Genomic DNA, 15,788 nt, shown 5'->3' on the forward strand with positions numbered 1-15,788 from the left:
CAAAATTCATTTATCAAAATAGCTAGCAGCTAATATACAAATTGTACTGCAAGGCACACTGAAATATACAACTAAAGTCTTCTGCCAAATCTTGGCACAATCATTTCTTCTTTTCTTCTTAGTGTACCAGTCCTAGCCCTTGAACTCAGAGTGCTGTCTTTGAGCTATTTTGCTCAAGGCTGATGCTCTACCACTTGAGCAGCACCACTTCCAGCCTTTTTAGTGGTTAACTGGAAGTAAGAATCTCAGACTTTCCTGCCTGAGCTGGCTTCACGCCTTGATCCTACGATCTCAGCCTCCTACAGTGGATTACAGGCATGGCCTGAGCACCATCTTATTAGGAAGACGTAGCAGTAGGAGCTTTAAATGGTGCTATCCCTAAAAGTTACCATCTCCCTAGTTTTCATTGATTTTTAAATAAATTACATTATGTTGTTACTTTAGACACTTGATTCTATAATGACAACTTATATTGTTCGTTCACTTTTTTTAAATAAAAAATGACATCAAAAGAAAATAAACCTGAAATGCAATCAGTCTTGCCTTTAGCTCCACTGTCCAGCTTCCTCTTTTATATTAGAATAGACAGAAACATTTTGCACGAACCTTTGGTCTTATATAACTCAGGTAGTGACAGGGTTACAGAGTCAATGCATTTGCTTGCCTTACACAAAGCCCAGCAGGTAGTAAGCAATCATTTCCAAATCTGCTCTTGACACTGTCTGTAACTAATCTTTATCTATCAGCTACACTGAATGAAATTGCTGATCAAGATGTGCTCTTATTTTTTGTAAGCTATGTACCTGAAATAATGTGAGTTGTCACCTATTTATATAATTCTTACTAACAGGAGGAATGTGGGCTGAAGACCAGCATAAGCTACCTAGTGAGCCTCTGTCTTAAAATAGCATTCCTTACAACAAATGCTGGAAAACTTGGCTAGAGAAACAGTATAGTTCATTAGTTTGTAAATTAGTCTCCAAAGACTCTTAGGAATCAACATGGGTTATTTGTACCATTTTCTTTATGAGGCTTAGGAAAAGTTCTGGGCACAGAAAAGGTGATTAGCTGCTCATTGATGATGGATTACAGGTGGTTTCCTGTGCAGGCAACATATTAGGAAAGGAAGGGAACAGGGACTTCAAGAAGTGAGTATAAAAGCATACATAGGGAGAAAAAGAATACCGGTACATATGCTTTCTCATACATATGCTTTTTCTAGAAGACTAGAAAATGTGACAAGACAGCTCTGCCTACAAAGTGAAAAGGCAGAGTGAGCATTTAAATTTCTTTCCCTAACTGTACCATTTGCTTGTGGAGTTGAAAAAACAATTGTCTGGCACATAGTAAATGATTAGTAGGTATTAAATGCATATCCCCTGAGAGAGGTATATTGTGGATTGGGATGACTTCCAAGACATTTAGAATATAGTTATGACAGAATGCCGGCTTAGCTTTCCCCAGAAACTTACCAATGAGTGGGTACGGTGCTGCTTCTTTCCCAGAATTAACCCATAACTGGTAATCTTTTTCAGAGCCCTTGGAGATAAAAGAATTAAAAGTCACAATATATCTTTCACATTTGACACTGGGGGGCATTTTTTTTTTTTTTTTTGGCCAGTCCTGGGGCTTGGACTCAGGGCCTGAGCACTGTCCCTGGCTTCCTTTTTGCTCAAGGCTAGCACTCTGCCACTTGAGCCACAGCGCCACTTCTGGCCGTTTTCTGTATATGTGGTGCTGGGGAATCGAACCCAGGGCCTCATGTATATGAGGCAAGCTCTCTCGCCACTAGGCCATATCCCCAGCCCCATTGGGGGGCATTTTTATGCTTTGCAAAAAGAAAGTACAAGGTCTTGGGGTGGTTATGGTTTTTCAAGATGGTTTTCCTAGTTCCTACAACTCATCTTTCCTGACCCAAGAATCCGCTTCCTCATTACCATCCTTTCATCAGAGAGTAAGAGCAATCTAACAAAACTTTTACCTTTTAGGCAGTATTGAAAACACTGTAAGAATCCCTCAAAACAGGATTAACCAAGTTAACTCCCATTCCTAACTAAATTAAACTTAGTTTTGTCTGCACAGCAGACTAAAAACCATAAGGAAGTATAGATAAAAAAAAAAGATTCATGTATTAATCTCCCTCCCTACCCCTTAAACTGCTCTTCTCTAAGATCTATTGCTGGAGGTTGGAACTCAATGCAGAGTTACCCACTTTGCTAAATTTTTACAAATAAATCAGATTGTGCATTCTGACTTGCGGTCGCATTGAGTTCTTTTAGCATAGCACCGTGAAGAGCAAATCTAAATACAGCAATAACACTAAGGCAGATGTTAGGCGTGCGAGGCCGCATCATTTTCATAAGAGTATTTTCATGGAAACCTTGACTGACATGTTCAGGTTCTTTCCTTGTTTTTGTTCCTCAGAAGCCCTTGCCTTCAAGTAAAGTACTCATCACAGGCTTTACATAGCTGGCAGGAAGACCACGGGACAAACCTCCCGATCCTTAATCTTCTACCTTATGCTCGGATATGCCCATCTTTTCCACTAGTAACATTTCCAAAAGTCACCTCTGCCTCAGAAAACAAAAGGGCAGAAACTACAAGCAAAACATGGAAGACTGTGTTCCCACTAAGGAACTTCAAGTTCATGACAGAGTCCGAACCACAATTCACTTACAAACCCCTATGAATCTCATAAGCCATAAACCATCTTATCATCAGGACCTGTAACCAATCAATAGGGCCTATGACGAGTGTTCTTTTTATTTTTTTAAAGTTTGTATTAATTATACAGAGGGGGTTCACTGTGTTCTTTCCATACATGCAGATGATGTGCTTTGGTCAAATTCACCCCTCTATAATTCTTTTTATCCCCCATTGAAAATTTCAATATACTTTATTATTAGTCTATTTTTTTTACACATTCATATTCACTTCCTCCCCAATACCATCGCTTCTTTTCTCCCCAACTTTCCACTGTCCTTGATGTAAAAAAAAACTACTCTAGAACAAATTATTCTGAATGTGTCATTATCCCAAGACCAATTATGAGGAAGACAGTCAAATAATGCCAAGAAGGAAGGGGAAAAGGAGGTTGAAACTCTATGAAGAATCTTCTGAGAAAGATTTTTTGTGTGTGAATAGAGATATATATTACACTTACAGTAAAGTTCTCCTGTCTTTATTTTCTTCATTTGGGAAACTAAATAGGACATATATCTTTATGTATATGCTACCTTGTAAGAGAAGGCATAGTATTTACATCTGAGTTTACTAAATATTACTCCAAATCAAAAGTTTCTTTATAATTAGGATCTAGGAAGTAGAGGCAAAACAAAAAATACATAGCAGAGTAACTTACAGTTATCCCTAGCATTTGTAATGACATGTTGATAACTTCACTCGCTGTATCTGAATTCATTACTGTTATAGTTTTGGACTGTAGAGGAGAAAAAAAAGAAATAAGAGATACATCTACACATAAGGAAATCAAAGACAAATAATCATTGCCAAATGACGACCCAAAGGTGAATCTTACTTTTGAGCACGAACAGAATAAAGCATGAGACTTAAAGTAGGACACAGACCCTTAATTCTAAGTTACTTTTACCCCTTGCTATATTATGCCCTTTACAACATTTCTTTTGCTAGTAGATGTGTCCCTCTGCCTCATTTGCATTTTGCAATGGGAAATCTAAGAAAGGAGAGGGTGCTTGTCTCTCTTTCTGTACTTACAATATGGGCTTCTATGTCTTTGCCTGGTATAAAATTAGCAAAGGAAGTCAGAATAGAAACTGGTTACAAAATATATGTGAAGCCCATTGGTATCTAAGTATGTTCTATGTGTCTAGCACTTGTGGCTACTAAGATTTTCATGAGAGGACTTAAGAATCAGTGAAACTAAACATTTTAGAAATCTCAATTCTCTCACCAGCTCTTTCATTGAGACGAACACCTATCATAGCTCTCTGCTGCAAACTACAGTGGGAATTGCTCTGTAGAAATAGACTTAAAAAGGGCCATGTAACTGGGCACTGGTAGCTTGTGCCTATAATCCTAGCTATTCAGGAGGCTGAGATCTCAGGATCATAGTTGAAAGCCAGCCCAGGCAGGAAAGTCCATGAGACTCTTATCTCCAATGAACCACTAGAAAACTGGAAGAGTGCTGTGGCTCAAGTGGTAGAGGGCTAACCCTGAGCAGAAGAGCTGAGGGACAGTGCCCAGGCTCAGAGTTCAAGTCCCACGACCAATAAAAAAAAAAAAAGAAGGACTATGTATGCTATCAAAACACTTTTGCTATGCAGGTAGGTTTTTACTCAGGATAATTATTAGATAAATCAGCAGTTGGCATTTATTGCTAAGGATTACTTGATACACCAAAAAAAGTGGCATGGAAAAAACAAAGTGAAATTAAAAATAGAGAAGTAAAGCTTGAACTCCCCTGAAATTGTATCAGTTGTTATTCTGTTCAAGTCTTCCTTTTCTGTGGGTCAGGTACTTGTTGGGACAAATTGTTTTTTAGTTGAATTTTACTTTAGGTTTTTTTTTTTTTTAAGCATTTCAAATGCACGGATTTCAAAATGTGCTTCTTACTGTCCCAAACACAGTTTTAGAAAGGGCTTCTGCTTTTTTTTTTTTTGCCAGTCCTGGGCCTTGGACTCGGGGCCTGAGCACTGTCCCTGGCTTCTTTTTTGCTCAAGGCTAGCACTCTACCACTTGAGCCACAGTGCCACTTCTGACCATTTTCTATATATGTGGTGCTGGGGAATCGAACCCAGGGCTTCATGTATACGAGGCAAGCACTCTTGCCACTAGGCCATATTCCCAGCCCCTGGCTTCTGCTTTTGTTCTTCAAGTCTACAAGACTCCTCGACTCAATTGAAAGAAACTCTCTCATAAAGTCTTTTGTACACAATCTTTCCAATTACCTGGCTACTAAGCTAATTTTGCTGCACTTTAGATATCTACTGTCCACATAGTAATTACAGGGAACATATTTTTCCCTGAACGTCTTTCTGGGAGTCAGAACAAATGAATGGCAGCGGGTGAGTGCTTTGGCAAGTAAACAAATAGCAGAAAATGCAAAGACATGACCATTCCATGCCAGATTAGCAGAATTCAGACAGGCTTCGCACCAGGAAAGGCCAAGGATAACCTATTTCCCACACATACACTACTTCTATTGGGGGTGATCTCTTTCTAGAAGCAATGGTCCCTAAGACATTGGCCACATGTCACTTCATCCTGGAAGTAGCCTGGCTTTTAATGATAAATAAGTCAGGGGACTTTGCACAAAAATTCTTATGTACTGTAGTACCCCTCCACTCTATCAAACAAACACATCAGGGTAGTCTCATGCCATAAACATATGAGTATCTCCTTCAAGAATTGAAGCCAGATATCTGGATTGGTTTTTGCCCAAAGCATAACTCATTCAGAGTTATGTAACTTCCCAAAGAACTATTCCATGGGATCTAGGGCTGCTGAGATGGACAGTCCGTAGCATCATAAAAATAGAATTTTCCAGCAAAGCACCAGTGTTTCATGCCTGTAATACTAGCTACTCAGGCGGCTTAGATGTAAGCAGTGTTTGGAACCAGCCTAACCATCCCGCCCCTCCCCACCAAGCCAGAAATGGAGCTATGGCGCTAAGTGGAAGAGTACTAGCCTTGAGTGAAAAAGCTAAAAAACAGCTTACCCAGACTCTGAGTTCAAGTTCCTAGTACCAGCGCATGTGTGTGTGCACACGTGTGCCCCTCCCCCACAAACACACACTAAGTCTTGGACTTGTTCACAACATCTCTGCTCTTGAACTATAACTTCAGCACCCCCCACTGCACAGGCTGGTATTAAAGACCATACCAGAGCGGAGCATGGGAGGCGGAAGCATGCCATCCCTTACCAATGCCACCTTCCACTGGTGACCCACCTTTTCTTCACCTGAGAGATTCAATCCCCCAAATCTCAAAGCATGAAGAACTTTTGAGCACTCTTGACTGAAGAAGCAACAAGTTGGAGGGGTGGGCACGGAGGGGAACCCTGAAGAATACTTCCCTGTACAAGAAATATCTCCTTGTGGAAATTTCTTACTAACTACCCTTTGCTAACACAAAGCGCCCAGTATCATTTGTGCCAGGAGAGAAAAGATACATCTTACGGGCCGTCATCTTTCCATGGGTGAATGTTAAATACTATGCTGAACACAGATTCCTCTTGCTGCTTTCTCGCAAGGGTTTCCCCTCCATGCACACAAAGATTTGCACAGACTCAGGAAAAAGCATTTCCCCCCACTGTGGTAGTTCAGTAGCACATGCACACTTTGTCTGTTATCTGTCTGTCTGTCTCTCCTTGACTCCATGGTGCTTTCTCCCTTAGACAGGGACTTGGAATTGAATTTTCTGGCCGAGAAACACTTACATAGGCACAATTCCCAATGTCCTTGGTGAAGATTTTGAGGGGAATGCTCTTCGGGTAGTCCTTCTCTTTCTCTAGATTGATGTATCTAATCAAATGCAACGACAACCCAAGACAACACTGAGTCAGATGGAATTCGCTGGCGGCTTACTTCACAAAATCAATCGCTTTTGATCACATTCGCAATCGGCTTAAGTACTACTTTTAAAAAAAGACACACGAGACTCAGCCAAATCAGATTACAATATGGGTTGAAAGAAAATTAAAAAAATAAAAATTTCTTCAGGACATTAGGCATGGGCATTAAAAAAAAAAACCACAAAAACTGAAAAACCAAAAAAACAAAACAAAACCAAAAAAGCCCCCACAAAACCAAGAATGGGACATGCATTTTGCTAAGTGAGGTTTGAGAACCGTAATCAGCTTAAGGTACCTGTGAGTGCTATACATAACAAATACATTTATATATTTCTCCTTAAAGTCTCTCTGCCTTCTCTGAACAGGTTTGGCCCCATATACGTTATGTGTGAGAATACATTCAGTACTTTACTAGGCCAACCCAGAACAATGACTTTTCATTTCCCATTTAGCTTTCTACCAGCATGTAAATCTCAACTCTCCCATTGCTTACAGAGGGGAAAAAGGACAGGGCAAGGGCTAGAGGTTTAGCTGAGGACCTGAAGTTGGCCATTTCAGTCTATATACTTAATGGGAGGGAGAATTGATTTGTGAGGCTGACTGAAGAAAAGCATGCACTTTCAACAAATCTCAGGGAAACTATTAGCACCAATGGGTAGTTTGAGGATGTCAGAAAGAGGTAGAAGAGAGATGACTTAATTTCTGTCTAAAATGACCAAAACAGATCTCAGTGTTCTCCTTCCTAGAAAGACTTACATTGAGAGAACATTATTTACAGCCAGTGGTTACAACTATACAATCTAAACAACAGATGATATTTTGGAGGGCAAGCGAATCATTTCTAGTAAGGGTAAAGGGAAGAGTTTGGAGATACAACCCTTTAGTATGTGATTTTAATTTCACTTGCCACAGGTTAAAGATTAAAAATCAGTATAATGAAGAAAAACTACCTCTGAAGGAGAGAGAGCCACGTGTCCTTTTGTTCTGGAGAACTACAAAGAAAATGAAAAAGAAAGATTAAATAGCATAAACAATTTATGCCAACATTTGATTTATTTTTTCCCAAGTAAATTCTCCAACACTTGTCATTTCCATTCTGTAAATAAGCTACACGATTTGTAAGACAAATTAACATGTTCTGTAAGTTTCGGTTGTAGAATTTTCATTTGGCTTTTTCTTGGCTATTGTGTTTCTCTGCCAAGATTTCCCATCTTTTCATTAATTTCATTTGGAATTCTTTTTTATTTTGGCATGTTATTTGTACTTGTAAAAATTATTTTCAGAGACGAGTCGCCTCAGGGTGGGTTTCTGTTGATGATCTCCTCCCTTTGTCTGTTCTATGTGTCAAGGAATTTTCTGTTGTCTTCTGCACATTAGTCTCAGTGCTTGACTTTATATTCAGACTGTATTGCTGCTTTTGTTTCAGCAGACAACTAATTTTGTGGGGTGGAGTGATGAACTCTGTCTCACCACTTCTTTTAAGTCTTAGCTTCAAGCTTTGAGTCCATCTCATAAATGTGAGGGGTTCAGCAATCAGTGCACTGAACAGCAGAGCTTCCTTTCTCTTATTCCTCTTGCTTTCCATTCACCTTGGTGGATTCTGACTCTGCTTCTTTGGGCCAGAGAGCCTGCAGGGGCTTGTGAGTTTTAGTAACCCTTCATCCTCCCACGACTGTAGCTTGCCTTCCCGACTTCCAAGTGCCAATTCTTCTCCCAAAACACCCAACTTTTGTCACCTCTCCAGAACCCTTTGCTGAATTTCAATTGTTTGTATTTTGCTCAGATTTGAGAGCTGTTACCTGTAGGCTGGTCAGTTTGCTAGGATTGTACTCTGCCATCCCAGAGGCAGAATTCCTCAACAGTTTACTTTGAGAGATAAAGTCATTTTAAAATTAAATTTATGATTTTGAAAGAAAGTACTTTTTATTAGTTCACACAAATTGTACAGTATGGGCTTGTTTTTGGTGCTATGTCAAGACATGTATACATTATACAATGCTCCTATTTACATCCTCTTTTGTTCTTTAGATAAGAATGGTCACAGAGTTCATACACTGAGTTTCTTAGGTCCTTTTACATTCTTATGATCCAATTCTTAAATATTGGCACACATTAAAAATAAATTCTTGCTATGACTTGGATTTTGTCAGTTTTTCTAGTCTTTTTCTGTTCTTGAAGCCAACCCAACTCCCTGTAATGTTTACCTATTATGTCTCTTCAGGACTGGTCTAGGACTGTGTCTCAGTTTTTCCCGTTTTGGGTTTAGCTCTTCACAGTTTTGAGGAGTACTGGTCAGCTATCTTACAGATTCTTTTTCAATTTGTGTTTGGCATAGGGTCTCCTCAGGGCTAGACTAGGATTTTTTTAAAAATTTATTTTTAACATTGCAGGGAGGGAAACCCTACGGAGGTGAATTGCTCTCCTCATCACTTTATATTAAGGGTCCATGTCACCATTATGACATTACTGATGATGCGTCATGACTACTTGGCTAAAGAACCATAGTTTGAACCACACAGTATGAGGAAAACTTGTTCCTACATTTCTCCCTCTTGAAGCTGCATAGGAATTCTTTCATTAAAATGATCATTTGCGGGCTGGGGATATGGCCTAATGGCAAGAGTGCCTGCCTCGTATACATGAGGCCCTGGGTTCGATTCCCCAGCACCACATATACAGAAAACACCCAGAAGTGGTGCTGTGGCTCAAGTGGCAGAGTGCTAGCTTTGAGCAAAAAGAAGCCAGGGACAGTGCTCAGGCCCTGAGTCCAAGCCCCAGGACTGGCAAAAAAAAAAAAAAAAAAAAAGATCATTTGGAATTTCTCATTTCACCAAACAGATTAAACAACAGGAAGTGATAATATCTGTAGAAATCTTTTTACCAAAAAATATGCAGAAAATGACCCCCAATAACATGCTTGTCCCTAATAAGCTCTTAAAATCTTGTGGTAGGCCAGTAGTACATAAGAATTTAATGGCATTCCTGTCCCTTATTAAAAGACTAACAGCTAGGAAGATATTTTAGTTGTCTGGTTTCAGGATGATGCCCGAATAGTTCGTTGGTACTGGAAAGAGAAGCAGAACAAAAAGCCTCAAGTCATGTGTATTTACCTTGAAGTGTAAAATGTAGATGGGAGTATGGACACAATCGCTGGAAGCCATAGGTGTGAATCAACAAATTCTAACTAATCGCCTCCCAGTTAAAAGGACACATATTCTGGTTTCATGAATCTACTCTCTGCCACATTCCAGGTTTCAGACTGAGGCTTAGGAAACTAATTTTTACTCCTTAACCTCATAAATTCGCTTCTGATGGTCATATCTCTACAGACACTGAGTCAGACAGACAATTCAGGGAACTTGTAATGGCACAACATTTAATTCTATTTTCATAACACAACACTATTGCTTTGGAAAATCTAGGAGCACTATCTGGGGAAGCCCATTCCTCAAACTTAGACTGGATTATTTTACAAAAGTTTCGTGGGTGAAGATTTCTTTCAGTGGCTGGCAAAGACGGATAAGGCTTAAGGTCCAATAGATAAAACAAATACCTAGACACTGCACTAAGCAGAGAGGTTCCTGGAGAACTGACCACTCAATTCCACACACATATGCCAGTTGTTCTAGTAGAACCCACGCACAACAATATTTCCAACCACACCAAGGAAATAACTCTAAAAGTTCCTGGTATTTATCATTTATTTTTAAATATTCTAATTAAAAGGTATAGATGAAAAAAATAAGGCACAGGAGTAATTGGCTTAAATACCTAATCAGAATACAAGATTATTCTCTAAAAAAAGATTAGTGGGACAAAATTGGTTTCAAGTGTAGTCAATCCAAGCAAAGAAGAGGACAAGCTGTGGTTCTTACCAGAAAGTAGCCACGAAGTTGACCGTGGGCCAGCCCAGCACGAAGGACTTGGTGGCATTGGTGTGGCCTTCTCCCACTTCATCCACACAGTTGGCTGTCCACATGTCAGTCAATTTTATTTTGTTTTTTATCTTAAAGTTATTGTTGTACCTAGGAAGAGGAAAGCAAAACAAGTTGTGAGCTCATTTGTAAGGACAAATTATAATTGCAGGATTTTTTTTTTTCAGATTACGGTTTCTATATCAAAAGTGTGCAAAAAAGAAAGGTGCCTTTCTTTTACTATTACTTATTATTGTTATTATTTATGTATTTATTATGATCCCTTACTATTTTACTTACACTATCTTTACCATTATTATGCTGTAGGTATACAAAGGAGCTGTCATTTTACAAAGCAGTCTATGAATATGATATCTCTTGATCAATATTCTCACCCACCCCTCCCCTAGAAAGGTGCCTTTCCTCCAAAGACAGGAACATCTTTCTGCCCCACTGCAGGCTGAAATTTAAGGTCTCAGGACAGAACAAGGTGTGTGGGAATATATTTTGGAAGACATCAAATGAGGGATTTCCAGAGGGATTTCCTTGTAAAACCCAGCTGCTCAAGTAGCATGCTGATAATGTCATCTTCCAAATAAATATGCTTTTCTTAAAGATAGCAAGTTGCTAGTGGCTCACACTTGTAATCCTAGCTACTCAGGAGGCTGAAATCTCAAGATTGTGATTCAAAGCTAGCCTGGGGAGAAGAAAAGTTTATGAGACTCTTATTTCCAATAACTACCAAAAAAAGCTGGAGGTAGAACTATGGCTCAAGTGGTAGAGTGCTGGCCTTGAGCAAAAGAAGCTCAGGGACAGTGCCTAGGCTCTGAGTTCAAGCCCCAGGATCAGCACAGAGAGAGATAGAGATAGAGAGAGAGAGAGAGAGAGAGAGAGAGAGAGAGAGAGAGAGAGAGAGAGAGAGAGAGAGAGAGAGAGAGAAGGAAAGGAAAAAGGCAAGGCAAAGAAAGGCAAGGCAAGGAAAGAGGGCTGGGAATGTGGCTTAGTGGTAGAGTGCTTTCATAGCATGCACGAAGCCCTGGGTTTGATTCCTCAGCACCACATAAACAGAAAAAACCGGAAGTAGCACTGTGGCTCAAGTGTTAGCCTTGAGCAAAAAGAAGCCAGGGACAGTGCTCAGGCCCCGAGTCCAAGGCCCAGGACTGGCAAATAAATAAAAATAAATAAATAAATAAATAAATAAAATGTTAAAAAATACTTGTGTGGCTAGATATTAAAATGTACAACTTATTGACATGATGAAAACAATTGCCATCTTATGAAAGATGTATTAAAGGAACCCCTTAGAAATACAGGAAATTACAATACACTTTGAACTGAGTCATAGCAAGACATGCCAGCCTTTAGAAAAGTAAGTTATTTTAACTTTATTTTGTAAAAATTTTTTTGATTGGCCATTTTCCTTTGTATTCTGGCAAAAAAGACAAAAAGGACCCCCCCCCCAAACAAAAACAAAAACAAAAAACCCCTGTAACCTAAAATCAGAGCCTAAACTAGAAAAGAATAAAAAGAGAGAGAAAGGCTGGGAATGTGGTTTAGTGGTAGAGTGCTTGCCTAGCATGCATGAAGTCCTGGGTTTGATTCCTCAGCACCACATTAAACAGAAAAAGCCAGAAGTGGCGCTGTGGCTCAAGTGTCAGAGTGCTTGAGCAAAAGAAGCTCAGGGACAGTGCCCAGGCCCAGAGTTCAAGCTCCAGGACTGGCAAAAAAAAAAAAAAAGGAAAGAAAAGAAATTTAAAAAAGAGAGAGAGAGAGAGAAGGAGAGTGGAATTGGCGTGATTAACATTCATCTCTGGGGACCTGGAAGTGACCTACTTTTAGTCAGCAGTAAAATTGCTTTTTGACAATTTCTCCCTTAGGCCCTCTGCTGTGAAATCATCATATATTTTTGACCTCATTGATATATTTCATACTTATGATGGGCCTGAGACTTAATGAGTTAAAAAGCACCGATAAGCGTTACAATAAAAAATACTCAGGGAAATTTAGGACCTTCTATACATAAGGAAATGGAGCCACAGAGAGTAATGTATTGAAAGCCAAAGAGCTTAAGTGTATCAGAGCTGCAATGTGGAGAGACCTGGAGAGGGAGCCGACTTCTGAATCACTCAGTTCTGAATCACTACACTTCCCCCCCTCCCCAATCTTGTAACTTTGGTCTACTTTCTTGCCTATCACAGAGAGCTAAAGACTTTCTTTAAAAAAAAATGTTATTGTAGAGTTAATATAGAGAGGTGTTACAGTTACATGAATCAGGTAATGAGTACAGTTCTTTGTGAACCATGTCTCCCCTTCTGTCACTCGCTCTCAGTTTTTCCCTCCCCTCCCCACCCACAACATATCCAGTTCATTTTCCACATAGGTCTAGTGAGTACCACTGTTGTATTGGATCATCCTTGTTCCACTTTTTATATGCCCCCCTTTACCCTCCCAAATACAAACAAACAAAAGGAAAAGAAAACAAAAACAGCAACAATGATAACTAAAAATAATGTCTCTTGTTTTCTTTTCTTGGAGTTCATGTCATAGAATATGATGGACTTTCTTGATAAGACTGTTTGCTTTTTATGGAGAAAAATGTTAGGAACATTTACGTATATAACACTAGGTGAACCAAGCTGACATGGCAGCTCCTGCTTATAATCCCAGCTACCCGGGATGTAATTACAGTTCGAGGTCAGTCTGGGCAAAAAGTTAACTAGATTCCATCAGAGCCAAGAAGCTGAGCGTATGGTGGTTTGCAGGGCGATTCCAACTACATGGGAGGCACAGGAAAGAGAATCATGGTCTCAGGCTGGCCTGGGACTCATAACAGAGAATACCAGCTGCCTTCTAAATAATTAAATGCTTATAAAACAGATCCCATCATTAAAAAAAAATGAAAGGCCCTAATTTTATTGGAGAAACTATTTATCTTTCTAATGAATATCAAGAATGGTGGAGAAGGCTCCCATCTGGCTTTAATATGTGTTCTCATTTCATACAGGAAAGAATGACAAGACTCGAAACAATTTCCAGCAAATACGGTCAACATCCAGCACAGAATGGCGCAAATGTCATAGCTGAGCCCGTGCAAGGGGCACCTCACACGTTCTCCAATGCACTGGCTCCAGCTTAACTCAGATTTTAAAACAAGGTGGCAAGGGCCGGGGAGTCATCATTTCTCCCCCTTGAGCTTGTTCCTGTAAGCTCAACCTGAAGGCTGAAAAGCAGGTGCCACAGGAAGTCTGAAGATGAGCTGATGAAATACCAAGTCCCCTTCGACGTGCCACCGCAAGTGCAAAGTGCTCATCTCAAGTTATTTCAGCACATTCAAGGATCCAGGGTTCCAACTGCCCCTCCAGTCAAGGACGATAAGGGACATGACAGACACGGGCGTGGTATTGTAGAGGCTGTGTTCTTCTTGATTGTTGTTTTATTTTAGAAAAAAGAAATAACTGCCCCCCTCCCCCCACTCTCCATAAACTACAAAGCCTCTGCATTACAGGTCAGGCTGTAAAAGAGAAAGATCATGTCCATGACATTCTTTACCCCTTACATGTATTTGGGTCCTGGAACAAATAGGAACCCAATACTTTTTTGAGGGGGAAATTATGTAAAAAGATAGCCAAGAAAATTGGAAGCACACTATGGAATGAGTAAATAATTGAAACTCCCTATTTTTTTTTCCAAAAGCAAAACTAACAGAAAACTCGAGGCATTGGCGATCATAGCAGAGGGCCAGGCATGCTTTGAGTAGGCACTGAATGCTATCTGTTAGTGGGGATGCAATTTTACAATGATAACTGGAAGAGGAGGCTGTGGTATACTCACTTGATTTTGGTGGCCACGAACAGATCGTTGAATAGGAAGAGGTGGCGTTCCTGCCTCTGCAGGCCTCTTTTGAGTTCCACCTGGCCATCAATCAGCAGCGTCCTGTTGGAGCACACAAATGATGACAGGAATGCACACGTGTCAATGCTGGCCGAGGGGCTGTCCCTGGAACGGATCACACGGTGCAGATCTGTTAGTCAAATGATCAACGCCAAGACAAAGGTTGAGAAAACCGCTGCTCAAAGAGTTGGTCCCTGGAACAGTGTGCGTGCCGCATATCAGCCAGTGAAATAGATGGTCGGCTCTAAGACAAAGGTTTATAAAATGGTTGCTTAGAGCTGGCCAAGAAATATAGAACAGTATACATTTTCAAATACCATATTGATGTCTTTACTGATTATACATACATACACAGATACATATCCACATGTATAAGAGACACTTCAAAACTTTAGCAAGCTAAGACTTGGCTTAAAAAAAGTTATATGCCACACTAAACGTCTCAACACTCACATTTATAGGAGGAAATAAAACCTGTCTTTTCAAGTTGTAATCCCAATCAATGCTTTCTGCGTACAAGTATATTCCATAGTAAGATGACTCATGACTCTGGAGTATTCATTTTCATTTGGCATGCAATGGCGATGGGCTTCAGGAAATGAGGGACCTAGGTAGCCTCTTCATACAACCTGGTGAGGATTTTCAAGTTCTAGTGAACGCAGCTCTAAAATGATCTTACCAAGATGGCAGGCAGAGGCTAAGAATGAACCTTCTGCTGCCGCTTATTTATATATTAACATTCCCTTTCCCAGTGGGTTAATGAAGCCATTTCTGGAAGGTAAGGCATTTTAGGACTGTATTTGTTTCTTTTTTACTTTAGTTAAAAAGTAGCTAACAGCTTCCTTGAAACCTGACCAGAGTAATTTTTCTTGATGTTATTACTGAGGCTTAATTTTAAAAAGGAGTTCACTTTTAGGAAGTTTTTTTTTCTTTTCTTTGTGGTTGTGGGGTTTGAACTTGGGGCCTGGGCATTGTCCCTGAGCTCTTTTGCTCAGGGCTAGCCCTCTTCCACTTTGAGCCACAGTTCTACTTCCAGTTTTTGAGTGGTTAATTAAGTCTTATGGGGACTTTTCTGCCCTGGCTGGCTTTGAATCATGATCCTCAGATCTCAGCCTCCTATAGGAACAGGAAACTATTGCTATCAATGTGATAATGCTATTGCTTCTTATACATCACCAAAGAAAGTCAACTAAAACTCTTTGAAACGGCTGTTTAGAAACAGTAATCAGTTAGAGATTCTGAGGAAAGCACTAGATAGGATCCAGACAACTTCAGAGCCTGGCATAGTAACTAGTACAGAGTCACCACTCAGTAATTGTAATTGTTCAATAGCTGAATACAATTTACTTTCCAAAACATCCTTCTTGTTTCAAAGCCTATTCCAAATGCCATTTCTTCTATGAAAGTTTTATCTCAATTAAATCTTTGCGT

General features: G+C 39.9%; 1 protein-coding gene across 1 annotated transcript in view; it reads right to left on the reverse strand.

Annotated features, from left to right (window-relative positions):
* Arhgap20 (Rho GTPase activating protein 20) overlaps nt 1-15,788 on the reverse strand; it is a 55,491-nt gene that overhangs the window by 15,033 nt on the left and 24,670 nt on the right. The window contains exons 3-8 of the mRNA XM_048343804.1: nt 14,298-14,462; nt 10,428-10,577; nt 7,503-7,544; nt 6,418-6,502; nt 3,362-3,439; nt 1,473-1,539 (exon numbers count right to left, since the gene is read on the reverse strand). Coding sequence (XP_048199761.1) covers nt 1,473-1,539; nt 3,362-3,439; nt 6,418-6,502; nt 7,503-7,544; nt 10,428-10,577; nt 14,298-14,462 — 587 coding nt within the window. The remainder of the gene's footprint in view (nt 1-1,472; nt 1,540-3,361; nt 3,440-6,417; nt 6,503-7,502; nt 7,545-10,427; nt 10,578-14,297; nt 14,463-15,788) is intronic.

Source organism: Perognathus longimembris, chromosome 3 (assembly GCF_023159225.1).
Source record: "Perognathus longimembris pacificus isolate PPM17 chromosome 3, ASM2315922v1, whole genome shotgun sequence".
NCBI classification, from domain to species: Eukaryota; Metazoa; Chordata; class Mammalia; order Rodentia; family Heteromyidae; genus Perognathus; species Perognathus longimembris.